We start from the raw sequence: 26,770 nt of genomic DNA on the forward strand, positions 1-26,770 counted from the left end.
TAGGGCTCTCCAGCCGACAGCGAAAACATTGATATGTAGCGTCGCGGCAAAGCAGCTGCAAATGTGGCTGGGTATTTTGGCTCCAGAGTGGCGCGTCTCCAGGCCCAGAACGGTTTACCTTTGGACGACGAATTGCAGCACCCGAGAGCCGCTTTCAAAGACGGGCATTGCGACTGAAAACGGTCTGGTGTCTCCAAGCCTTGCAGGTGGAGACATGATTCGAGATGCAACGTCCTCCCCTTTGAGCTCACCCTTTAGCTTGAGCCTCGGATAGATGTTGACCAGGAGTCGATCTTGTGGAACCGCTGCCGTGTCCAAATTGAGGACTAAACTTTGAACCCCGCATCCGTCTCTCTAGCTCCGGGAATCGGGAGGTTGGGACTGAGGATATATGTACGTGGATGCGTAGCCCGCGACCGACGCCTCAAACCAGGCGGTAGTTGCATCATCATACCATCAATCACAGCCAACATGGCAGGCGGACCGTCGTTGGCTTCTTCGGGAGCAATTCTCGTCCTTGCCATCTTTGCGGCCTTGTTTTATACTGCCGAGCTGCCACGCGCCAAGGTTGTCCTCGGCTTCGGACGCCAGCAACGCAGCACCGTCGTCACAAACGCCGACGACTTCCACACCATTCCCGACACCGTCCACTGCGAGGATCTTCACTACCATGAACCCAGCCACCTCATCTTCACTGCCTGCGAAGGCGTCGAGTCCACTCGGTATGCCTGGTTTCCCGCCCTGGGCCATTTGCACGACCCCAACGTGGGCCTCAAGGCGCAAGGCAGCATCGAGGTCATTGATCCCAACGTCCGTATACACCCTCTCCCGAGCTTGGTAGCAGCGACTGTACGTGTATTGACGCTCTCCCGCGCAGACGATGAAGGCACAGAAGCTCAAGTTCACCAACTTCAACGGGCCGTTTGTCACCCATGGCATCGACGTCATCGACGATCCTGACAAGCCCAAGGGCAAGGCCGTCTACATCTTTGCCGTCAACCATCTGCCGAACCCAGCCTACGCCGACGATGCGAACGAACCCAAGGCGCGCTCCATCATCGAAGTCTTCTATTATGACATTGGCAGCGATTCCATGGAGCACGTTCGCTCCGTGTGGCACCCGCTCATCACCACACCCAATGACATTGTCGCCGTGTCGCCAACGTCCTTTTTCGTCACCAACGACCATTTCTACAGAGAAGGCATCAGGCGCGAGATCGAGACGCTCTTCTTTGGCGCAAAATGGTCCAATACAGTCTACGTCGAGTTCACCGAGCTTGTCGACGGCTCCTTCCGCGACAGCGATGTGGAAGTCAAGGCCTCGGTCGCGCTCGATGGTGTGCACAACAACAATGGCCTTGGCCACGGCCGGACGCCGTCGGAGATTCTGATTGTCAGCTGCGCCAGTGGCAGGCTGCACATTGGCGACGTCATGTCACCCAGGAACGACAACGAGTCCCCAAAGATTGCCATCCGACAGTCCGTCGAGTTCGATTCCACCCTGGACAATCCCAGTTGGTTCCGCGATCCTTATGCGAACTCGACGTACGATGCAAGCGGTCTCGTTGTGCCTGGTCTGACAAGAGCTGTCGACCTGGCCAAGAATCAACACAGTCTTCGGGGAACAGACGGCGCCATGGTGTGGAAGGCTACGCCTTCTCGTGACAAGACGGCTGGCAAGGAGGAGACGTGGGCGAAGCAGCTTCTGTTCGAGGACGACTCGACCCGCATCCGAACGGCGAGCGCTGCTGTTCTGGTGGCCATTGACCCGGCGAAAGAGAATGGCGAGCGCAAGGCTTGGTTGTTTGTGACGGGCTTCATTTCAACAAATGTGGTGGCGGTCAAGGTTGCCTTGTGAAGCCGTACAAGCTGCACCGCCGGGGGTCATAAAGGGACTGACTACTTCGTTGCAACACATATCAAGTATGATATTGTTGAGTCAAAGACGTTCAAGAAATGTAGACTAACTACATACTCACTGTCAAACGCTACGGCGTCGTAGCTATATGAGACATGATGTGGGATTTGCATTTCTTTCCTTTGCCTCTCTCGCCATGTCTATGGTCTTCGTGTCCTTCTATGACACGTTCTTGTTCACAACCACTCGCCGGCTCATGCCACCGTGTAGCTTACCCGGCTAATGCCTTTACTTCTGGCAATCTTCTTGACAGTGGTTTCGCCGCACAAGTCGGTCGTATCGACATGTGTCCCCCCGCAAGGATAGACCTCTGCCCCAACAATGCGCACGACGCGGAACTTGTCCTCGCCGGGGGGCAACAGGCTCCGATCGGGAATCAGCCGCTCCAAGCCCTCCCTGCAAAAGTCTTGCTCGCTCCAAAAGTCAATCTCCACGGGCATTGACCTCTCCAGGTATTCGTTGACGCGTCGTTGAATCGGCTCCTTCCACTTCCCCTCTATGGCCCCCCGGAATTCGCAGGCTGCGCTGTCGGGGAAATGCGACGCCTTGAGCTCGTCAAAGCCAGGGATCTCCGTCTCCAGCAAACTGCGCACGGCGGAACCCAGCACATGGCCGGCTGTGTGGAGGCGCGAGTACAAGAGTCGTTTTTCCACGTCCAGGACCTGCTTCACTCGGTCGCCGGGCTGCAATTGCGACGCTGCGGCGGGCGTTGTAAATGAGCCAAGGTGCAGCACCTGCGAGCCATTGACTGCGTCCATCCGGACGGCCTCGACTCGGAAGGATAAGTCGGCTGCTGTCGTGCCGTTGGGGCTCCAGTTCATGAAACCTTGGTCAGATGGCTGCCCCCCGCCCTGAGGGTGAAAAATGGTCTCACCAGTTACCACGACAAAGTCGTCGTCAGCGCCATTCTTGAAGAGAAGTCGATTGGCATCCTCCAGACTCCCAAAGGACCGGACAGAGTGCACCTTTGTCGCGAGCTCCGAGAGCTTCCCATCGTACTGATATACTAGTTTTGTCTTGCCGGGCACTGTCATTTCCGGTTACTGGTACTCCGTATGGCATTGAGAGATTCGGCAGTGGTTGAGGGCCTTTCTGGTCATGACGAGTTGTTCTCGTAGCCATCTCTCTCTGGCCGACCATGTGGGGCCGTCGGGTTCTGCGCCCTTTACGCGTCACCAAAGCGCGCTAGTGATGTAAAGCTTCTGCAGCAGCTCATGTTGTTGAAGGATATTTACATACATGAGCGACTGAGGGAAAACAAGTTTGCAAGACTTGTCTTGGAGTTGTCTATACATTGCCTCCAAGGTGCACAGGCTTTGCGGCCGTAAGGCAAGGAGAGAAAGCCAAGAAAAAAAATAAAAAATAATTCTGGCATAGTGCTTTCTGTCTTGGCTTCACAGCAATGGCCAGGGAGTCAATTCCGCGTTGGTGAGGTTGATTCGCAGGTGTCGCGTGCTTGATGCTTCAACAAGGTTGATAACTTAGTTGCCCAGGACTATGGCTTGCGGACAAATGGCTTGGCCCATCGATCATGCCTCTTATTGCGTGTTTCCACTACATGATTTCCTGTCAAAGGTGGCGTTCTGGGCATGGGCGACAACTCTTTTGAAGCTGACCAAGAAGACGTCTCGAAGCAATATTGGCAATTCTCCGGCATGAATGACCACGAGTGACAAGAGACGAAAAAGTTCCCGGACCCCGTCGCTCATTTGTGTGGTAGCATTCAACGGATCAAATAAACAATATCCGACCACGTGGACCATGGCCAGGAACTTCGTGACTCCTTCGTTGTTTCCATCGTTGTACAGCCCGTTTTTCAACACGGCAGAAACGGGATTTTTTGCTCACATGCCAATAACAGGATGGTGCAGTTTGACCCATGGCCATCCTGCTGTTGTTTGGTCCCGTTATTCCATCTCCAACGGCTCCACAGACCATCTTGCCCGACATGGAGCAAGCTCATCATCATGTGGCCGGCATCCGTGATTCCATTGGCCGAATCGGCTGACCAACTGCCGAAATTTGACAGCAACTTCGTTGGGCTGCTACTCAAGGTATCTGGAGACTAGATTAGAATGGACACCGACGTGCCTTTTCTTTTTTGGGTTTGATTAGCAAACTGATCGCTTAGCGAACCCTGGGGTTCATTTTTCATGCACGACATCACAGGGAATGTAAGGAGACTTGCATCAGACATGTCCGCTGGGAATCCACCCTCGTGGCCGCGGCACCAAGGACTATTGGTCTTGACCATCATTTGAATGGTGCGTGGGCGTGGGTCATGGGGATAGCAATCATCTTGGAAACTGTCCAATATCGAAGCGGCTTGTATGGTCATGGCATTGTTGAGACAACGTGGTCTTGTGCAGAGTCCGCCTATTGGAAGCTGTATGTATCATGTTACCAGGCGCACTTTTTTAAAAGACGACATATTTTTATTTCACATGTGTACAACACGCCAAGGGGTGTGACCTACAAGGCACTTGACTAATTCAAGCTAGCCATCGTGCATACAGCGCTCATGCACAAGAGACGGACTCGTTTTACAGCTAAGCGATGCTTTCCGGTTTCTCACGCTAGGTTTATTCTATAAATTCCAGATTCCCCATGTTTCACCTTATTCCCCTTCCGAGTGATGGCTGGATAGGTTTCTGTTCTTGCAAAGCCACCCCCTTTAGAAATGGCTGGACTACGATTCGCTGGCCTTGCGCCTATGTTGGTGCTCTGTAGCTCCCTTGCTGGAAATGTCAACGCTGCCGGCTTGGCGGATATTGACCATGTCGTTCTTTTTATGCAAGGTAAATCACATCTTCAGGCTTTAGCATCCATGTGTCGTTCATCGAGTTGACTCGTGGGACTTGGTAGAAAACCGGGCGTTTGATCACTACTTTGGCACCATGGCTGGTGTTCGTGGATTTGGTGACGCAAATCTTCAAACAAACAACGGTGTGCCCGTTTGGAAGCAGCTCACTACCAAGAAGCAAACCACCGAGACAGACTATGTGACCCCATGGTACCTCAACTACCTCGGCGGGAACTGGTCTGAAGCTACGCAGTGCATGACTGCTGGTAGCAATGGTTGGTTCGAAAACCACGCCGCCTGGAACTTTGGTTCAAATGACCACTGGGCAATGAATAATACCCCGTGGAGCATTGGATTCTATAAGAAGCAAGACCTTCCTACCCAGTGGGCGTTGGCTGAAAACTGGGTTATTGGAGACATGTACCAGGTATACATCTCTGCTCCATTGATTGCTGCCGTCGGTGGTCTGAAGGTTGACAATGCTAGGAATCCGTCGTTGCTTCCACAAATCCAAATCGTGTCAGCTGGATTTCAGGCTCCATCAATGTCCCCGGCTCACCCCAGAAGCCTGATCAAGGTGGCAATCCATATATTGATAATAACGAGACTCCCGGATGTGAAAAAGGTGGTGTGAATTGCTTTCCGCTCAAGTGGAAGACTGTTGCCGAATATTATCAGGACGCGGGGGTGTCTTGGAATGTGTTTCAAGACGCTGATAACTTTGACGACAACCCATATGCTTGGTTTGATCAGTTCAGAAGGTCCAAGAAGGGCTCTGCTCTGTATGACCGAGGCATTCAAGGCTCTTCTCTTGCCTCATTCTACGACAATGCTGCCAACGGCACTCTCCCCGAGGTGTCTTATATTGTAGGTCCCATGCAACTATCTGAGCATCCTCCATACTCTCCGCACGACGGCGCCTGGCTGCAAGACACCATCACCCGCGCCGTCCTCAACTCGCCCAAGTACAACAAGACTGCGTTGATCATTTCATATGACGAAACCGGTGGCTGGTTTGACCATGTGAATCCCCATCATTCCCCAGACGGGACACCTGGAGAGTGGCTCAACGACCCGCAGGGCAAGGTTGGACACACTTTTGCCGGGCCTGGCTTCAGACTTCCATTTTACATTATTTCCCCATGGACTCGCAACGGCGGCGTCTACACGGAGCACTCGGATCACAACTCACAAATTCTGTTTATTGAAAAGTGGCAGGCTGCCAAGGGCAAGAACGTCCAAACCAGCGAGATGGTTCCCTGGCGCCGCGAGAACATGGGTGATCTTGTCAATGCCTTTGACTTTAATAATCCAGACTACAGCATTCCCAATCTCCCAACCGCCCCCAAACCGCATGTCAATTCCAAAGGAGAGTACGATGGATCTTCATACTGTCAGTCCAGATTTCGGACCACCCGGCCTCCCGTTCCCTACACCGGAGACGGCGTCATCGAGGATCTCACCACCGTGGTCGAGCATGGCTTCAAGGCTATCCGCGGAAAGCTCACCGAGGGCCGCTACCTGGTGCTGGAAACGAATGGGCACTCATTGACCAGCGCTGTACACAATACTACTAAGAGCGCAACACTCACCAAAAGCACCCCAAACCACGACGATGTTGCCCACAGATGGATTGCTCATGCCGCAAGAATCGGAGGAAATGTTTTCACGTTGCAGAGTGCGAGCAACCAGCAGTATCTTTGCAAGGACGGGAGCCTCTGCGCCGACGCCAAGAACGCTGAAGCCTTTACGGTTCAATTCACTCCCAGCAAGGGATACAGCTGGAAGCAGCAGGATAAAGGCAAGTACTTGTCTGGTGACGGGGCCAAACTTGGCTTCACTGGCGATGCCAAATACTGGAAAATTTTCAGTGTCAGTTACTAATATAGGGCGTTGAACAAAAATGCTACTCCTCAAGTAGGAGTAGGAAATATGCGGTTCAGGGTACAGAGTACGGTATGTGGCGACGCATTGGCATGGAGCTCGCTGGTGGGGACTGCATTATCATGAGGCGTCTGCCCAATTTTAAAAGGGTCTTTCAGGATCTAACCGATAACCGTATATATGGCAACATTAACCTAGGGGGTATCTTCGAAGTCCCTGATGATGAGCGTAAAAGAAAGCCAAAAAAACAAACCAAATTTTCCATGTGATATGCTAGCTCTGGATGGGCTATGAATACATCTTGACAAAAGCCATATAAGATGGACGATAAAAATTATAATCCCAACATTCCTCCTTGCATCCAGCATGTGGAAAATGCAAAAAGCTTCTACAGGAATTGGGCCTGAAGTCTCAAAGCTTGCAGCAACCTTTTGTTTTAAGAGCATCATTAATAGCCTTCATATCTGTGATGACTTTTGTCGTCATTTACTGGATCGTACGATGATCCAGAGGTCATATACATAATAGCACTTAATGAAGGTGACCATTGTTCAGAGTTGCAGCGGGAGCTTGTTGATATTGAAACTTTGTCTACGTGTCTAGCCGGAAGTTCGTGAGGACATGTTACCCCTGGATAGGAACCACGGAGAAGAAACATTGAACAATGAACAAAGACTTGTTTGTATTTTAACGTGTGTTTTCAGAACCCGTTTTTCACACATGACAGCATTATTATTGTGCTAGCTGTCGTTTTGCTTTGCTAGCATCTTCCCCAGACATGCCATGTCTGACCATAAACTCGCGTTTTTCATGCTTAGTTACTAGCTTTTTATACTCCCGCCCAAGCGGAGATATAATAAAAAGGTAGTACATAGTACGATTTGCAGCGCGATGTACATACTCGCACGCACTGCTGGTTTTTTTGGTACCACTACCTCGCTATTCTCCGCGGGCCCTAGAATATCACCAATACTTTCATCTTTAGAACCCTGCAAGCTACCACCGAAGCTAGCACCAGTTATGGTCAGCCCTGAGTCGCCGCCGGCCAGACAAATATCCTCTCTCGAGCTGCTGCTTGTAATAATCTGGCACCAAGGATCATAGCTACTCCCCGCATAGATGGCGAAGCTGGTCCAGCCGTCGGCCTGGTTGCTTTCGGGACTATCGAATAGCTCCTTGTCGTCGCCCATGCAACAGTCGTCAAATGGGATACTTCACAGACGACGCCCAAGTCCGGGCTCGAATGATCACAGTAAAGATTGGCCGAGTGTTCTCGGTCGATTCCCGCAAGGTAATGTCGACTGGACCATCGTTATCGCGGCGTGCTTTGATTGATTGAATCAAGTCCATATTTTTTGTGGTAATTGCGGACGCAGACACAGAAGGATATGGGAAGGTGATTAAAAGAATGCTACCGAGTGCGATAAGAAGCATTGTTCAGCCGAAGGCTGACTCTACATTAATCCATAAGTTTTCCGAATAATGAGGGTTTGGTGCAGGCTTGACAAATAAGTTTCTATTGGTCCAAATTTTGTATGGGAAATCGCGAAAGAAGGCTGGATTGGTTGGTGGCTCTAGAAAAGTGGGTAAAGGACAGCCACCGTCTGTCGGTGCTTCTTTGTTTACTTCTCTGTTTACAATCGTTTACAATCGTTTACAATCGTTTACAATCGCTAAATTTGCCCAGCGATCTGTTCGTTTGCTTGGCCAGCAGCCTTTCTTCCATTATTGAAACAGATGTACCGCATGGTTGGGTATGGATTATGATTCTAGGGGTAATATTAGTCCTAGATCTGAATTGGCAGTCCATTGCCCGTCTTGCGACCGAACAAAATCACCAAGTAATTTCGTTAGCAGGAGGAAATCTGCCAATCCAACTACAACCTGTCTGGAATGCCGGGACCACCGCAATTCCGAGGTAACTGACACCATTGATATACTATATATGCCTCCCTAACCTGATCAAGCGTGCCAGGTCCAAAGGTGCCGTCCTTGCATTGAGAAAGCTGGCTGTCCGTCCTACCTCAGCTGAGAGATCTGCCCCGAAAAGAACCGACAGAGACGCTGGCCTATCGCCTCCTAACCAGAGATCTGGAACCCAACCTACATCGCCAGAGAAGCTACGGCAACAACATACAGCTAGGAGTTTGTTCGGAGAGCCAGGCAGCCAGCCGCAGATAGTGCTGGGGACGCCGATCCCACCAACCCAAGCGAGCTCGCGGCTCTTCCGGGCTCTAGCTCCCTCACCGCCTGTGCCGCCCTCGACCGATCCTGTCGCCTCACATTCTGATCCATCTACTGTCCGAAGCAGCACGACTGGTGTGGACTACTCTTACCTGGCTGTTAGGTTCCACAAGGGCGGGAAGGACTCGCAAGATGATGCCTCCAAGGCCGGCGCCAGGGCCAAGCAGGCCACTATTCGGCGCGACCATCGTTCACGACGCCGTGCAGGGGAGGCTGTGTCACTAACTCCCACAATCTCTCAACTCGGCGTCTTTGAAGGTTCTGATGGTCCTGGAGAAGGTATCCTTGTGCTGTGGTCCCGGCAGTTTGTTCAAGCTAACCACGGAACGTAGCTGGGAGTCAAGATCGACTACAGGCAAATGAGCTCCCAGATGGGGATGGAATGACCAAGGAAGCGGATGACAGGGGACAGTTCTCTGAATCTGATGTTGACGTCGAGGACTATTTCAACTTGCTGCTTTCACCTGCTCGACCACGGAAGTACCTCGAACACCTAGGGGTAGAGTCTGATTCCGATCTAGGGGACGAAGACGGGAACGATAATAGCAATGCCTTGGACGAAAGCCCTCTTCGCTATTGCTCGCGGCAGCCTTCCAGAAAGTCAGGGCCTCGTCGCCGTGCTCGCCGTGGTCCTGCCCCTGGTACAGGAGGGCGGCCAAAAAAATCTCAAAGGCAAACTCGATCGTCGGGGCCGCCACGACGGTACCGGAGTCCAGTGATGATTCCACCTGAAGAATCGGCCGTATTTCACGCACAAGATCCGGTGTGGAATGGGGACCTGGACGCTTGCGCCTTGACCTGTCGTGATAAAGCAATCCTCCGTGAGTTCTGGACAAAGCTGGACAATGACCAAATGCAATTTTGTGGTCGATGTCAAGAGCGTTGGTTCCAGATGAAGATCGATTCTGATGGCATTTGTGCGCGTTGCTGTCGAAAGGATGATAAACGCGGCCCTGAAGAGCCGTACTTCTTCTCTGTGGACAACCAGTTGGATTTTGGCTCCGTACCGACTCAATTGCCTCAGCTTACACCTACTGAAGAGTCTTTAATAGGCCGTGTTCACGTCCACGTGAATATTATGCTTGTGCGGGGCCAGCAGTACAAATATCGGGGACATGTTGTTCACTTTCTCCGCGAGGTTGGCTTGGTGTACAACCAACTCCCGCTTTTGCCGCGGGAGTTGAACACTGTATTACTCCGTCCTTCCAATACGTCGTCCCATGCAAACCTTAGCCGGCAATTCACCCGCCAGTTCCGTGTACGCCGCCAGCCAGTTGCCATATGGCTTAACTACCTCCGGCGCCATCATCCTGGCTATCGATGCATCGTCATCGACGAAGAGCGGCTGAGTCAATTGCCTCAAGATGGCAATGTCCTGGACGACATCCCCCAGAGCCAGGTGGAGGCTGCCGAAGTTGGACCCGAGGAAGATGAGGAGGCAGAACCGGACCTGGAGGACGAGGCTGCGGTGCCGGACCTTTTGGCCAAGGACACGGAGCTCGATGCTCTGCGGTCTATTCTTGCCGGAGAACCAGAAGCTGAACCAAGGCTTTCCACAAGCTTCCAGGAGCAGGTGCAGCACGAGCTGCAGCTTCCGAATATACGGCGCACACCCATTAATGAGTTCAATCGCTCTCATGCCCTACTCTCCTTAGCTTTTCCCTGCCTCTTTCCTGACGGGAGAGCCGACTTTGTTGAGCCTCGGCTACGGTCAATCGACTACAAGGACTACATCGAGCACGCGATGCGCTGGCATGACGGGCGTTTTGCACGCCACCCGACCTTCCGCTTCGTCGCCTTCAATACTCTGATGCGGTCACAGGCCCGTGCACGGTCCAAATTCTTCGTGAAGCAACACGATGGTAGTCATGAACCGCTCACACGGGAGCAGCTTGTTCAGGCACTGGAGCACAGCGAGGACCCTGAGGCGCAGGTGCTAATCAACTCAATCACAAGACATGCGGTACCTATTCGCGGCACGCGCCCCTTCTGGAACAGGAAGAGGCAGGACCTCGAGGCCTATGCCTACAACCTTGGATGTCCTGGTGCATTCATCACATTCAGCCCGGCAGATTTACACTGGCGGAGTCTCTACCAGCACATGCCCCGATATGATGAATGGCTGGCTGCGTCCGAGTCCGAGAGGATGGGTCTCTCGCGCCAACTTTTGCGTCAGAATCCTCACATTGCTGCTTTCCATTTCTACCGCCGATACTGTTTCTTTCGAGATATCGTGTTAAGCAAGAAGTTCAACATTACGGATTACTGGGATCGGTATGAATGGCAAGGGCGTGGCAGTCCGCACAACCATGGCCTGTACTGGATGGAGAATTGCCCAAGAGTCGACATGGTGGATGAAGCCGCTCGTGATGTTTTTGCACGCACGTGGGGATTCCACATCACTGCCATTAATCCTGAGCCGACTAGGACTATGCCCCAGGGTGAGGGTAACCCCCTGAGCGTAGATCCACTGAGTACAGAACTGACATTCCTGCGTCTCTCACAAATCGTCAACCGCTGCCAGCGCCACAGATGCAATACCACATACTGCTTACGCGTAAGGAAGAGAACCGTTGATCTGGCGAGGGATATGGAAGGCGCTGCTGCAGATATCGAGGCGGCCAATGCGGCCAATCCAGAGCGGGAGTGTCGTTTTGACTTTCCTCGTGCCTTGCGGGAGCTGGCCGCAGTGATCAGGAAGGAAGGCAAGTCGTACTATGTCTTCGAGGCGGCGCGGAATGACAACCTCATGAATCACTTCAATCCCGCCATTATACTAGGCTGGCTAGCCAATATCGACATATCTCCTTGCACCAGCCTACAGGCGGTTATTACGTACGCTGCCAAGTATTGCAGCAAATCTGAGAAGAAGACTGAGCCTTACTGTAAGCTTGCAGACCAGGTTTTGCCGCACACGGCACACCTTCAGCCGCTATTATCCTTCTCCTCTCGCCTGATGAATAAGCTGATTGCCGAGAGAGATTACTCGGCGCAGGAGATTTCCCATCTTCTCCTTAACATTCCTCTGCAGGAAGGCACGCGGATGGTGGTCTCTGTCGACTGCCGTCCTTTGGAGCAACATGCACGTTCGTATCGCGTGGATGAAGATGTCAACGAGACCGTCGGCAGCTACAGGAGGTATCTCGAGAGAAATGACCAGCACGAGGATGCAACTTACCTCGAGTACCTGCAATCGTATAATCTCAAGACGTGGAGGAGACTCGCTGCCAACGCGAAGAAGAGAGTCCTGTCTTACTTTCCTCGATACAGGTCCGTGGAGGCATCTCCCCAGTTTGGTGACTTCTGCCGTGTTAAATTGATGATGGCTCATCCGCATCGCTCTCCAGAGGAGTTGCTCACCGTGGGCGGGCAGCGGTTCGATTCCTTCGCGGCTGCGTACAGGTTTTGCAGAGAGCAGCACCGTGACACCCATGCGGACGATCATTATGGGGAGCCAGATACAAATGAATTGAGGGCTGAGGACGACGAATTTGAGCTTGAGGTCCATGAAGAGCCCATTGTGGATGAAGACTGGCATGAACTCGCCCGCATGCTTCCCGACCGCCCGCTGGAGGAAGAGGATATCGACATGCTCGGCCGCCGAGACATCGACATCAATTATGATTGGACCCCTCACGTTGGACGGTATACTGATGACGGTATTCTCAAGGGCGACTACTGGAAGCAACGCAAGGCGGCAAACCGCCTTGACCTTGATGTGGATCATCAGCCCTTGGAAGCTCGAGATTCCCTAAACCGGGATCAGCGCTTAGTATACGATACCGTGATGGACCACTTCCTGAATCAGGAACCCTCTCAGTTGCTGCTCCATGTGGATGGTGGAGGTGGTACCGGGAAGTCATACCTCATTAATTTGCTCTCCGCGCACCTCCAAGCCGCTGCTGCCGGGAGAGGGACACCTGTTTGGCGTGCCGCGCCCACTGGCGTCGCGGGAAATCAGATATCGGGCACTACTTTGCACTCCCTGTTACACCTTCCAATCAACAAGGACTTCAAGCCCCTCTCGCCCACTGACATGGCCCAGCTCCAGAAGAAGCTGAAGGACATCAACTACCTGATCATCGATGAGAAGAGCATGCTGGGACTGCGACAGCTTTCTTGGATCGATGACCGCCTGCGCGAGGCGTTCCCGAGTAGGAATGAGGAGTTCTTTGGTAGTCTTAACATCCTTCTGGTTGGCGACTTCTTCCAGCTTCCACCCGTGCTACAGAAGCCGCTCTATTACGATAAAGAGGTGCAGGGAGTGGAGATCAAAGGCAGGAACGCATATAGACGCTTCGATAAATCAGTCTTCTTGAAGGTTGTCCAACGGCAACGGGGCGACGATCAGAAGGCGTTTCGCACAGCTCTCGAGGAATTGCGGCTCCTCCAACTGTCAGTCGAGTCCTGGAAACTCCTTTCCGGTCGAGTACAGGCGAAGCTAGATGATCTGGAGGTCGCCAGGTTCGCCAACGCCTTGCGAGTATACGCCACGAAAGATAGGGTGAACGAATATAACCACTACCACCTCGACCGCCTCGGCCGGCCAGTCATTCAGGTCAAGGCTAAGAATGTCGGCCTTGGCGCGGCTGCGGCGCCTGATGACAAGGCGGGCAACCTTGCGAAGCAGATCCCTATATGCATTGGCGCCCGTCTGATGCTGACATCTAACCTTTGGCAGCCAGTTGGTCTCTGCAACGGCGCTCGCGGTACCGTTTACGATATCGGCTGGGCACCGGGGGCTGACCCAGTCCAAGACCCTCCCTGTGTTATCATGATGGAGTTTGACAAGTACAGTGGACCTGTGTTCCTGACCACCGCTGATGGCAGAAAGATTGTCCCGATTCTCCCAGTAGACAGGGACTTCCTCATCGGAAGCACTCTCTGCACTCGCACGCAGTTTCCCCTGATCGTATGCTACGCCATTACGGTTCACAAGTCGCAGAGCATCACTGAAGATGTCATCGTGACAGATCTCTCCTGTCGGGACTTTCAGACTGGTTTAAGCTACGTAGCTGTCTCTCGCGTAAAAACGCTCCAGGGCTTGATGCTGGATGCGCCCTTTGATCGTGGTCACCTGTTTTACGAGTCTTCACCAGAGGGTATGAAGATGAAGATGAGGGATGAGCGGCATAGAAGACGACAGGTCCTTACACGGAATCCATATAGGTCAGACCACGGCTCTGCATAACTAGATAGCTAGCTAAATGTAATGGCTTAATAGTTGCTTGGCCCAAGGACTCCCAGCCTTCGGATGATCGTACCCCTTGCACCCACAGCTCTAACGTGCAAGGGGTGGCGTAGTATTTTAATGGTTCGAGAACAAGGCACAGGTGGGCCCCAGAGCGATCATCGATAGTGAATGAACCCAACAATCTTCTAACAAAGTTCCAACCCTCATGTCTCTGATTTGCGTCGGAAATGTGTTGAAGAATTGCAAGTTCATTTTCGGAAGTTTGCTGAGGACGGCGATGGTTGACGCTATTTATTTTAAGTGCAACGTATCGTTCTCGGGACCAGCGCCAGCTAGGGCCAAGCGATTTGGTTAAAACTGAAGCATCAAACGTTGTGAAGAGGAAGAAACACCTGTGCAGATCTCTGGCTAGCCATACTGTTGAGCTTGATCCATAGCCAAGTTTAGTTGCAATTTGATATCGCCCGCTGAGCACCTGGCCAAGGTGAATAGGATAGAACCGACTGGCGTCATAGTATGGAGTCTTCTCCTCTTCGATGGGCGAAGAAGAATCAAGTCGCGGTGCAACCGCACCTGACGGAGGCCATGGTGAATGTGTTAAGGCCGCAAGCGACCGTTTTTTACAATACTTGAATAAATTCATCAGACAACGAGTATGTCTTCCTGGCAGTGAATATTTGGATTCTTTAACAGGTAGTTTTTGGTTGCTGGTCGGACACTGACACGCATTGACCATGATGAGGAAGCGTGACCGTCGTTGGCAGTGATGAGTCCATAGCGCGAGTCGCCGTCCTCCCGCGCAAATCTTAGTCAGCAATTTACCCGCCAGTTCTGTGTACACTAGGGTGTAAAAGGTGTTCGATTTCCACAACCAATTACAGTCACTTCGGCTGGATTAGTAGGTGGGGTGTATATTAGAGCTCGTACCGCCTATAATATATACTAGTATAACTTATACTTTATATCTTATATAATAAAATAATATATATAATTATAATAGGTTATAAGCTTAATAACTTTAAAGCTTTTATTATTACTTTAAACTTCTTTTAAGTCTATAAAAAGCTCTTTTAATAGGTATTTTAAAGACTAAACCTTTTTCTTTAAATATAATTCTCTTTCTTTTATATTAAATATATTTATCATATAATAAATATTAGTTTATTAAATTTATTATTATTTATTATAAGCAGAGTATTAATAAGAAAACTACATTTTCAATTTTTAAAAAAGCTTAAATAATTAATAATAAATCTAATAAAATACTTGAATTATAATAATAAATACATAAATTAACTAATATAATATTATAACTAATCAGCTCACATAAAAAAGTGGGTCCTTCTAGCTTATTATAAGCTTAAAGAATAGATTATGTAATTTTCTAAAAATACACTACACTATACTATACTATAAAAACTATAAAATGTAGTTTTTTAAGTTTTAAGCTTATAATACTATATAAGGACCCACTTTTGTTAATATGAGCTTATAATATAGAATTTATACTAATTATTCGTAAAACTTATAATTCTATAAGTATTTTATTAGATTTAATATAATTTTTTATATTTGAAACTATAAAAACTATAAAACTATAAAACTATACTATAGTTAATGCTCTAATTATAAGTAAAAGTAAGTTTAAGGTAAAGTAACCTTAAATCTTAAATTAAAATAATATTAAATTTACTATTATTAATATTATTAATATTATTATAAAGACTTAATATAACTTTAAGAATTTAAATTAATAAGTAAGTAATTTATTATTTATTTTAAATAAAAAGTATAATAAGCCTATTAATATTTTAATAATTAATATTAACTTTAAACTTAAGTAAGTTATACGTAAAGAGAATATTAATATAAGTAATTATTAATACTAATAAACGCTTTTTAATATAATTAAAAGAAGTAATATTTTAAGTGTAAGTAATTTTTACTTAATAATACCTTTTAAGTAAAAGTTAAGAGTAAATTAATATATTTAAGCTTTTAAAGATATTCTCTTAGTAAGTATTAATTTTAAACTAAAATTTTTACCTATAACTTATACGTAAAATTAATAAAATACCTTTATTAATAGGTATTTTATCTTTAAAAGTAAGCTTTAAGTAATATATTAAAGTAATTTCCCTTTTAATTTAAAAGAGGTTAAAAGTAAGACTTATATCTTATAAGTATGAATAATTATTTAAAATATTTAATATCTTTTAAACACTTAATGTAACGGTGGCTTAGGTTCTAAGGCACAGTAGGTCTGTTTCTTAGGAAGTAAGTCAGGTTGAATGCTACAGAGTAGCTTTTTGAGCAGTATCCCAATAAGGCCGTTAAGAGTATAACTCTCAATAGTAAGACTATTGCTTAGGTTGATCAATAGAGATCTAGACTATCTGACTATGGGAATACCTCCTCCTTAAGTACTCGTCTATCTCTCTATTGTAGTCCTGGATCGATTTGCTCGACCATCGATCTCTTCGAACCTTGATCGACTGGCTCGAGGTTCGGTCGGTTCGATCCTCCCTGGTCGATGTGTTCGAACATCGACCTCTTCGATCGCCTCTTGGGTCACGTGGCTGGTCACGTGCCCCTGCCTTCTTCTTGTGCCCACGGGTCGTGCCTGTCCTAGCCGGTGCGGTCCCGTCCCGTGTCTTGTGCAGTGTCGTTCGTAACATTATGCCCCTCCTCTGTTGGTCTTGTCCTCAAGGCCATCGAAACAGGCCGGCTTGAGTGTCGTGCGTTTTCTTCCTTCCATCATCATGTGCCATCATGTCGACTAACCGTGTCTCAAAACAGCGGTCTAAAGCTTCGTCTGCTTCTTCCCTTCGCCGGGATAACCTTCTTTCTGCGATAATCAACAATCCGTCTTTGTCCTTTATGAAGGCTTGCGCTCGCTGCGCCCGTATGGGACTTCCCCAATGTGAAGCCTCCGTTTCCGATTCGAGTCGTTGTGTGAAGTGTGTGGTGGACAAGCAAGGGAATTGTGATATTGCGGGGGTGACCCCTCAACAGCTTCGCAGCATCGCGGATCAACATTACAAGCTCGAGAGGGAGCTTGAAGAAGCTGAGGAGCGTGCCTTAGCCGAGAATCAAAAGGTCTTGCGTTTGCGGAAACAAAAGAAATTGTGGTTTGAGAAAATGATGCGTGCGGTTGCGCGTGGTATCGACAACGTCGAAGAGTTGGAACGTGTGGAACGTGAGGAAGCGGAACAGCTTCAAAAGACCACAGGGGTCCTTCCTACTCCTTCCGAGGATCTGGATCCTGTTTTGGTTCGTTCCTTGGATGCCGAATTCAGTATCGAGTCGTTGGACGGTGCTCAGGAGATTGATTGGGATGCGTTCCTTGGGAATGAAACTGTTCAAGCAACGTCGAGCAGTTCGTGAGGTTTCCGGCTGGTTCCCAGGTGTTTTCGGAGTTTGGATATCCCTTCCATTTAACGAGATAATGACGATTCTTTATGTTCCCTCGTGCTTTGAGTATTCGTTCGACTTCGTATTCGTTGGTATCTTCCGTTGTGATGTTGGTAGCGATTGTAGATTCATCTGGTGCTTTCTCTAGTAGCGATATATGAAATATGGGATGGATTCTCATTCCATCTGGTAATGATAGTTCGTAGTTGGTATTCGAGATTTTCCGTTTGATAAGGAATGGTCCGATCTTCTTCCAGTCGAGTTTGTCGCTGGGTCGCTTAGTTTTGATGTTTTTGCGAATGAGGTATACTTTATGTCCCTCCTCTAGGATTGGCGCTGGCAATCTCTTTCTGTCCGCGTAGTGTTTCATTCGGTTCTGCAAAAATATCCATTCCTGTTGCAAGTGTTTCTGTATTTCTGTCATGGTTGCTGCATGCGTTGTAGCTGCTGGCGCGTTCACATTCTGTGTCGCATGTGTCTCGATGATAGGGTCAAATCCGTAATTTGCCCTGAATGGTGACATCTTCATGTTGTCAATCTCAGAGCTATTGTAAGCCCATTGTGCTAGTGGTAGCCATTCTACCCAATCATTCTGTTGGTAGTTGACATAGCTTCGCAGATATTGTTCGAGTATTTGGTTCAAGATTTCTGTTTGCCCATCTGATTGTGGGTGGAATGCCGTTGATAAGCTTTGTTTGATCTTCATGGTCTCCATGAGGCATTTCCAAAAGTTTGAGGTGAACAATTTGTCGCGATCCGATATAAGTTTTGTCGGTAATCCGTGCTGTGCGATAACTGTTTTGAAGAACATATACGCCAAGTCCTTGGTGTTGCTCGATTCCTTGTATGGAATGTAGTAGGCGTATTTTGTGAGTTTGTCCACAATAACTAGGATGCTGTCGTAAGCTACTCCTGTCATGGGTTCTTTTGACTTCGGTAGTTTGACGATGAAGTCCATTGTAACAGTTTGCCATGCTCTTTCAGGTGGTGATATCGGTTGTAATTCTCCGTATGGTGCGTGTCGCGCTGATTTTGCTTTGTTGCACGTGTCGCATTTCTTGATGACTTCTTGTACCATTTTTCTGCTTTCTGGGAAGTCGTACGATCTTCTTAGCCTGCTGATCGTTTTCCCTACACCCTGATGTCCGTGTAGTGGGTGCTCGTGTATTTCCTTGACAAGCTGTTCTTGAAGTGTACTGGGAACATACTGCCGTTCATTGTACAAGAAGGTCTTGCCTTCCTTGGACAGATGCGTTTTCGTTTCCCAATTGTCCAGATAGCTGTCATTATTAATGCATGATGCGATCCGATGCATCCATGTTTCATCTGGCTTGACTTGCCAGGTCATGTTGATTTCTCGGGTGCCTAGCACAAGGTTCCCATCCTTGGTGGCGCGTAGCAAGGGTGCATTACTCACTTGCTCATCCGATTTCAAATCCTCTCTTCGGCTGAGCGCGTCGGCCCTTCCGTTTTCGGATCCTTTACGGTATATGATCTCGAAGTCATAATCCGTGAGGGTTTCATACCATCTGATCTGTCGTTTGTTCAGATCCTTTGTGGTCAAGAACGATGTGAGATTCTTGTGGTCAGTATAGACCTTGATTTGATGCTTTGCTCCTATGAGATAGTGTCTCCATTCTTTGAAGCACTCAATGATAGCCATGAGTTCTTTGTCGTGGATCCCATAATTGAGTTCGGGTCCGTGGAGTTTCTTCGAGAAGAATGCAACTGGGTGCAATCTTCCTTGATCATCTCGTTGTCCAAGCTGTCCGCCTAGTGCAAAGTCTGAGGCGTCCGTTTCAAGCTCATAAGTTTTGTCCTGATCAGGTGCTTTCAACACAGGTTCTGACGTAACTAAATCTTTCATCTTCTGGAATGCTGTGGCTTCTGGTTCGTTCCACTGGAAGCCGACTTCTTTCTTTGTTAGGTTTGTGAGAGGTCGTGAAATGTCTCCATATCCGCTCAAGAACTTGCGGTAGAAGTTCACGAATGCTGTGAATCCTCTGACTTCTTTTAGATTCTTTGGTGTAGGCCATTCCTTGATGGTTTTGATCTTATCCGGGCTCATTCGTATTTCTCCGTGTGTGAGCACGTACCCTAGAAAGTGCACAGTGTTCTGGTGGAACTGGCATTTCGAGGCTTCGACTAAGAGTTTGTTGTCCTGTAGAGTTTGTAGTACCTCATGTACATGTCGTTTGTGTTCCTCAAGGGTATCTGAATAGATGAGGATATCGTCGAGGTATACAACCACAAACACTCCTAGTTGTTTCCGTAAGATCGTATCGATCATTCTTTGAAAGGTTGCTGGTGCGTTGGTAAGCCCGAAAGGCATCACTAGATATTCGTAGTGTCCTCTGCTGGTTCGGAATGCTGTCATCCACTCGTGGCCTTCTTTCATCCGTATGAGGTTATATGCTCCTTTTAAGTCGAGTGTGGTGAACCATTTGGCTTTTCCAACTTTGTCTCTGATTTCCGTCATAAGCGGTAACGGGTATCGATTCTTGATTGTGATCTTATTCAAGTGTCGGTAATCGATGCATGGTCGTAGTTTCCCGTTCTTCTTTGGTACCCACAGGATTGGGTATCCTGCTGGGGACTCTGATGGTCGTATGTATCCCTTTTGTAGCATGTCCTCCAGATACTCCTTGAGCGCCTTGTCTTGCTCAGGGTTCTGAGGATAAATTTTGTTGAACGTTGGTTCAGTACCGGGCTGGAGTCTGATCTCGTGGTCCCAGCGTGAATGCTCCGGTAGTCCTGTTTCTAGCTCTCCGCTGAACAGCTTGCTGTACTGTGAGTATTCCTCGGGAATCTCCGTTGTCTCAGCTTTTGGCTCTCTGGCGATCACATATATTCCTAGAGGCCTGTCGTAGTCCGAATGAGGTGCCCTTCGTAGGCCGCTCTCTGCTTCGTAACCGCATCCTGGTAAATCCCATTGAAGTTGGCCGGTTCTCCAATTGACTCGAGGATTGCTCGCTCGCAACCAGGGTATCCCTAATATAACATCGTGTTTTGAGATCACTGTGATATCCAATGTAACCCGGTGTTTCGTGCCTTGTATGTCGACGAGAAGTTGCGCTACTTCCATGTCGACTACTCCTTGGCTATACTTCACCGCAGTTCCTTCCACAGTCGTGAGTCGGTAGGGCTCGTCTTTGGGTGTCCAAGGCAATCGTAATCTGTTGACGAGATTCGGCGAGATAAAATTTCCTTGTGCTCCGCTATCAATCATTGCCTGGATCCTTTGTCCCATTATAGTCATGTCGATCATGAGGTGTGCTGTGCTGCCGATGTTTGCAGTACATAGAGACCTGTCAGATCTCCGTCGAGGAATCGGTCTTAATTGCGACGACGGCTGTCGTTTCCCGATTTGTTGGTCCTGTCCTCATGTCGTTCTCTAGCGCGTTGTTCTAGGCGCTGTCGTCGGCGGTTGTCTTCCGACGCATTGTTGGAGCTTCCTTGGTGATCGCTTGATCTACCATCTGTGTTAATCGAACTCGGGCTAAGCGAGTTGCTCACAGTCACACAGTTCCCTTCCTCCTTGCATTGTGGGGTTATGGCTTGGGTAGTGTGTGCGTTATCCTTAGCACAGTATAACTTTCCGTTCAATATCTTTGAATCGGTTCGTCGTAATTTCGGTTGTATCGTAAGGGTTGTTCTCCTTCCCTTTCGTTCTCGTGGAAACCATCCGCTACCTTGCTTGCTGCTAAGGTGCGTGTAGCAATTGTCATCGTAACAGAAGGTCCAATTAAGGAGTCTGTGTTCGATTTCAGGTTCGTCTTTCTCAGTTGGATGATTCTCTTCTTCTTGGATCTGTTCCAGTGAAGGTTCACTTTTTGGTGAGGGTGTCCAGTGTTCCCAAAAGTCGTCGGGTACTGGTTGGGTTCCGAATTCCCAATCTTCATCCGAACTGATGTTGTTTGCTAACGTGGGGCTTCCTTCATTGCTTGCCACACTGAGATTTCGCGTGGGTAAGTCTTCTCGGTTTGCGGCATGGAGCTTCCTGCCTTCAGGAATTGGCTTCCATGGCTTTTTCGGGGCTCTGCATTTATTCGCAAAGTGTCCAGTCTTGCCACAATTGTAACAAGTCTTCCCCCTTTCCTTATTTGCGGCGTCAAGTTCCATAGGTCCGGCGTGGTACCCGTATGCTGTCGATGTTCGGCGTGGCTTGCTACTATTAGGTTTATTGAACCTAGCATATGTTCCGAATTTCCTGTGACTTTTTTCGTGACGTCGCTCGTATAGACGGTTGTCTGCCTTGATGACCATTTCGACGAAGTCGTCAAATAACTCAGGACGATCTTCTCGATAAATGTCATCCTTCACTTCTTCTTTGAGTCCTTGATAGAAGACTTCCATTTTGGGTTCGGTATTCCAGTTGAGTTTTGCTGCGATGCGTTTGAATTCCCTAGCGTAATGAGCTGCAGATCCGGTCTGCTTGAGTCGAGTAAGTTGTCGTGTAGCTTCCTTATGCTCATCGGGATTTCCAAATGCAGCGAGAAGTCGTTCTTCGAAGGTTTCGTAATCAGAGAAGATGTGGACAACTTCCGCTCCGGCTTCGGCACCGTGCTTAAGATGTGCGCGGAGGGTTGGCTCCCACCATTCCATTGCTTTCCCAGTCAAGAGGTTGCCAATGCAAAGAATCTGTGACTCAGGTGTCGTGTAGATTTTTTCGTTGACTCGTAGGTAAGCTTGGGCTTGTGTGAGAAAGTTCCTCACATCACCTTTGTAACCATCGTATGATTCAGGCTTGGGGAATTTTGGCATGTTGTTATTGTTGATAGAGGATGCAGGTGTGAGATTTTGAACTGCTGCAAGTTCCTCTTCTCGTGCCTCAAGTTTTTCGTAGAGATCATTCTGTCGGTCGAGAAGCTGTCGATTCTGCTTCTCGAGCTCGGTGATCTTGTCATGAAGGTACTTCATCATCTCCCCGGGGTTGGTGGTCTTTCCGCTTGAAGTAGACATCTTGGAAGTTGTTACTGCTCAAAGTTTCAAGGTAACTTACTGAACAGGATTGATCAAAATGTAACGGTGGCTTAGGTTCTAAGGCACAGTAGGTCTGTTTCTTAGGAAGTAAGTCAGGTTGAATGCTACAGAGTAGCTTTTTGAGCAGTATCCCAATAAGGCCGTTAAGAGTATAACTCTCAATAGTAAGACTATTGCTTAGATTGATCAATAGAGATCTAGACTATCTGACTATGGGAATACCTCCTCCTTAAGTACTCGTCTATCTCTCTATTGTAGTCCTGGATCGATTTGCTCGACCATCGATCTCTTCGAACCTTGATCGACTGGCTCGAGGTTCGGTCGGTTCGATCCTCCCTGGTCGATGTGTTCGAACATCGACCTCTTCGATCGCCTCTTGGGTCACGTGGCTGGTCACGTGCCCCTGCCTTCTTCTTGTGCCCACGGGTCGTGCCTGTCCTAGCCGGTGCGGTCCCGTCCCGTGTCTTGTGCAGTGTCGTTCGTAACACTTAAGTAAACTAAAAACTTAATTATATTAAATAATTTAATAATCTTTAAGCCTTTAAGCTATTATTAGCTTTTATTCTCTTAAAATACTAATATATACTAAGATTATTAAGTTAATACTTTAATAATATATTACGTATAATAACTCTTTAATAACGTAATAATATTATACTTCTTAAACTAATATTAAATAAAAAACTTAAAGTTAACGTTAAAATTTAATATATAAAGCTTAATAATTAAAGCTATTAATAATAATAATAATTACTTAATTATACTTAAACTTAAGAACTTTATTGATTAAGTCAAGTAAAATAAAGTATTAAAGAATATTATTATAATTAAATTTATTATACTTATTCTTTAAGAACTCTTATAATTTACTTTTTTAATAAAGCTTTATTTAAATAAAATTTAAAATAAGCACGTATAATAACTTATATTTTAAAAATAACGTAATTATAACCTACTTATAAGTATTTATAAATTATACTTTACTTATATAATAAAAAAGATTAAAGTTAAAATAAACGTATATAAAGCTTACTTAATACTATAAAAACTTAATTAATAACGTAAAGTTAATATTCTTAATAAAGTTATTATTAGACTTATTATTAATACTTTATAAAAATATAATTACGTATAAGAATTCACTTAAGTATTTAAGAAAAGGCTATATAAACTTAAACGTATATAATTAAATAAAATAATACTTAAAAAGCTTTATTAGCTATAGTTTCTTATTAACTTAAGAAATACCTTTAATATTTTCTATTTATAAGTCTATTAATAATACTAGGTAGCTGGTATTAATAATAATATAAATATTACCTTAAACTTATTAATAAACCTTACTTAAAATAAGTATTAACACCTAGTAATAAAAAAGAAGCTTATTAATTAAAGTAATAAAGGCCTTATTAATCTCTTTACTTATTACACTAATAATAGTACTAATAATAAGTATAAGAGGAATATATTATATAATAGGGTTAAACTAGTCTCTATAAAAGCGAATAAAGGCCTTAAAGCTTAATAATTATTAAGAGCTCTTTTAAAAGGTTTATAATATATATAAATAACTAAATACTTTAGGTAATTATAATAATAATAAGTATATAATTTAAAATAAATAACACGTTAATAAAAATACTATAAATAAACGCTTAATAATATATAATATAAATGCTAATATACTCTAAGATATAAAAGTATTTTTAATATAATTATAAGACTTAAGTAATTTCTTTATAGTAATAATTAATAAGAATAAGATTATTAATATAATAATTAAAGGTTATAAAGTAAATGTAAAAAGCTTTAATTAAATATTTAATAACGCTATAAAGTATTACATTTATTATAATTAATATATATTTAATAATTATAAGATATTTAATAAACTAATCCCTATAAATAAAGTAAGTAATAATACTTAAGCATTTAATAGTAGTATAATTCCTTTAATAGTTTAAAGGGTTAATAATACTAAGCTTATTAAGCTTTAATAAGTGTTATATATCTTAATATTAATAATAAATCTATTAGCTTTAAAAGCATTTATTAAAAAGCTATACTTTAAGTATATATAAAATTACTATAAAAAGCGTGTAATATATAATAAAGAATATCTTATTATTTAAAGTATAACGTATAAATAATTTAATTACTTAAATTACTTATATACGTAAACTATAAAGTATTAAAATACCTTTAAAGTTATTAATAACCTAATAGTCTTCTTTATAAATAATACCTTATAGTTTATCTCTTTATAAGTATTATACCTTAAAATAAGCTATCTTAATTATATAAATTATATTAAGTTAATAATAGATATAAGTATTTAAGTAATAAATAAAAGTATAAAGCTTTATAAAGCTTATATTATAAGAAAAGGTAAGGCTAAAAACGCTTAAAGCGTAACTTATAAAGTACTTAATTAAGGCTAGAGATAAATAGCTAATCTTAAAGGTTTTATTAGCCTATTAACTCTAGTAAAGAAAACCTATTACTTATTAATAATTAATAACCTTACTAAAAAGCTATAAATTTACCTATTATAAGAGAAGTTATAAGCTATTATATATATTTAAGTAAACGTAATAATAATAAAAGTATAAACGTATAAAATAATTAAATAATATAAGTTAAATAATAGTAATAAATTTAAGAATATAATTCTTTTAAACTTTTTTAAGTATAAGAGAATTATACTTAAGTAAATCTTATTATATTAATTAAATTAAAACCCTATAAAGTAAGCTTATTAAATAATATAAAATTAAGTTAAAGCTATATTTTATAATAATAAATTACTTAAGAAGCTTTAAGAGAAGATACTATAAGCGGTTATTTATACCTAAAAAAGATTACTATATAACGTAATAAGTAATATAATACTTTATAAAGCTTAAATTAATATTAAACCGTATATATTACACCTTTAATAACTAGGCTATAAGGCGTATAAGCTAATATTAAAGGCTAAGTTTTTAAAGAAGCTTAATAATTAAATATATTTATGCTTTCTTATAGAATATAAAGCTAATAACATTTATTAACTATAAAATTTAATTATTAGATTAATTAAATAAGCTAAGAAGATTACCTTTAATAAATAAACGCGAATTAACTTAAAGGTTAAATTTAAACTCCCCTAATAAAGTATAAACTTACTTATATTACTCTATATAAAAGAGATTCTCTTAATTAAATAGTTTATTAGCCTAAACGCGATACACATATATACTAGTAACTCTATACGTGGTATTATAATCTAATTACTTTTTAATTCTTATAACTTACTTCTTAAAGCTAATAAAATCCCTAAATAAGTAATAGATTAATTTAAATAAAGTAATTAAATGCTTTTAAAATACTTATAATTTTAATTATACGTATTATAAGCTATAGCTTATTAAGAGTATAAATAAGTAATTAAATAACTTAAATAATTTAACTATATAATATAACCTTATATAAGATTAATTAAATAACTTAATAAAATATTAATAAAAGATCTTATAAACTTAATTATAAAGGTAAAACTTATTAAATTAAAGACTTAAGCGTATATTAATTCTCTTATATTAATAATATAGCTATAATTAAATGTATTATTTAATTTTCTTTAACTTATAAGTATAAATACTATTATATAACTTCTCTTTAAATAAGTAAAGCTAGCTACTTTTATAAGTTAATAATAAGTAATAATAATTAAGTAAATTTATTATATAATCTCTTAATTTATAAACTAATTATTTAATTATAGTTTTAGCTCTCTTATTTCTTTACTTAGCTTTAAAGTCTTTAATATTATTAGCTTAATCTTCTCTTTTTCTTCTTTTATAATATTAAAACGTTTTAGTCTCTTAAAAGCTCTTATAAAGTAGCGTTTTATAGATTTAATAATTACCTCTTAAAATAATTAATAGCGTTTAATAATATTATATTAGAACTCTTTTTATATTAGTTCTTTTAAAATTAAGTTTATAAAGCTTATATTTATAAGTAATCTATTATATATTCTATGTAGGGAAAAACCATATACAAGGTAAAGGATCGTAAATAACAGTTAAAATATCAATTAAAATATCAGTTAAAATATTAGTTAAAATATTAGTGAATATAACAGCTACGAGGGCTAAGAAGGTTAGGGTTCTATTTTTCTAGGAGGGCTCTAAAAAGCTAGTTATATAATTGTGTGGCACGTAACATGTCACGTGCTACGGCACGTGACTAGAGGCCACGTTGCTAGCTAAATCGAGCTGCGATATACGGTTATGCGATATTTAAATTCCTCGCTGCGATATACGACCGAATTCCTCTACACAAT

The 26,770-nt window shown here is 44.3% G+C and overlaps 6 protein-coding genes across 6 annotated transcripts; 4 read left to right on the forward strand and 2 right to left on the reverse strand.

Annotated features, from left to right (window-relative positions):
• Positions 1–271: 271 nt before the first annotated feature.
• Positions 272–3,291, forward strand: J3458_016224 (uncharacterized protein). The gene is made up of 2 exons (XM_007813846.2): positions 272–810; positions 878–3,291. The coding sequence occupies exons 1-2, from the start codon at positions 472–474 to the stop codon at positions 1,856–1,858; spliced, it is 1,320 nt and encodes a 439-aa protein (XP_007812037.2). The 5' UTR covers positions 272–471; the 3' UTR covers positions 1,859–3,291.
• J3458_016225 (uncharacterized protein) lies at positions 2,113–2,952 on the reverse strand (the record flags this gene model as incomplete). The annotated part of the gene is made up of 1 exon (XM_007813845.2): positions 2,113–2,952. The coding sequence occupies one exon, from the start codon at positions 2,950–2,952 to the stop codon at positions 2,113–2,115; it is 840 nt and encodes a 279-aa protein (XP_007812036.2).
• A 286-nt stretch (positions 3,292–3,577) lies between the features above and the next one.
• J3458_016226 (uncharacterized protein) lies at positions 3,578–3,904 on the forward strand (the record flags this gene model as incomplete). Its single annotated transcript, XM_066120950.1, has 1 exon — positions 3,578–3,904. One exon carries the CDS (start codon positions 3,578–3,580, stop codon positions 3,902–3,904), a length of 327 nt encoding a protein of 108 aa, XP_065974075.1.
• Positions 3,905–4,815: 911 nt separating this feature from the next.
• On the forward strand, positions 4,816–6,605 carry J3458_016227 (uncharacterized protein; the record flags this gene model as incomplete). The annotated part of the gene is made up of 2 exons (XM_007813844.2): positions 4,816–5,148; positions 5,208–6,605. 2 exons carry the CDS (start codon positions 4,816–4,818, stop codon positions 6,603–6,605), a joined length of 1,731 nt encoding a protein of 576 aa, XP_007812035.2.
• Positions 6,606–7,264: 659 nt separating this feature from the next.
• Positions 7,265–8,035, reverse strand: J3458_016228 (uncharacterized protein). Its single transcript, XM_066120951.1, has one exon. The coding sequence runs from the start codon at positions 7,793–7,795 to the stop codon at positions 7,427–7,429; it is 369 nt and encodes a 122-aa protein (XP_065974076.1). The 5' UTR covers positions 7,796–8,035; the 3' UTR covers positions 7,265–7,426.
• Positions 8,036–16,580: 8,545 nt separating this feature from the next.
• Positions 16,581–17,792, forward strand: J3458_022524 (uncharacterized protein). The gene has a single exon (XM_066123059.1). It carries the CDS (start codon positions 16,816–16,818, stop codon positions 17,428–17,430), a length of 615 nt encoding a protein of 204 aa, XP_065974077.1. The 5' UTR covers positions 16,581–16,815; the 3' UTR covers positions 17,431–17,792.
• Positions 17,793–26,770: the final 8,978 nt, after the last annotated feature.

The sequence above is a fragment of the Metarhizium acridum genome, assembly GCF_019434415.1.
Source record: "Metarhizium acridum strain ARSEF 324 chromosome Unknown scaffold_380, whole genome shotgun sequence".
Lineage (NCBI taxonomy): Eukaryota > Fungi > Ascomycota > Sordariomycetes > Hypocreales > Clavicipitaceae > Metarhizium > Metarhizium acridum.

What these genes read in the sequence shown, in the direction of transcription:
- J3458_016224 (XM_007813846.2), top strand. Translation starts at nt 472, where the DNA reads ATGGCAGGCGGACCGTCGTTGGCTTCTTCGGGAGCAATTCTCGTCCTT. An exon ending in TCGAGGTCATTGATCCCAAC is followed by an intron (nt 811 to 877) that starts GTCCGTATACAC and finishes TCTCCCGCGCAG; the next exon opens with ACGATGAAGGCACAGAAGCT.
- J3458_016228 (XM_066120951.1), bottom strand. Translation starts at nt 7,795, where the DNA reads ATGGGCGACGACAAGGAGCTATTCGATAGTCCCGAAAGCAACCAGGCC.
- J3458_022524 (XM_066123059.1), top strand. Translation starts at nt 16,816, where the DNA reads ATGTCGACTAACCGTGTCTCAAAACAGCGGTCTAAAGCTTCGTCTGCT.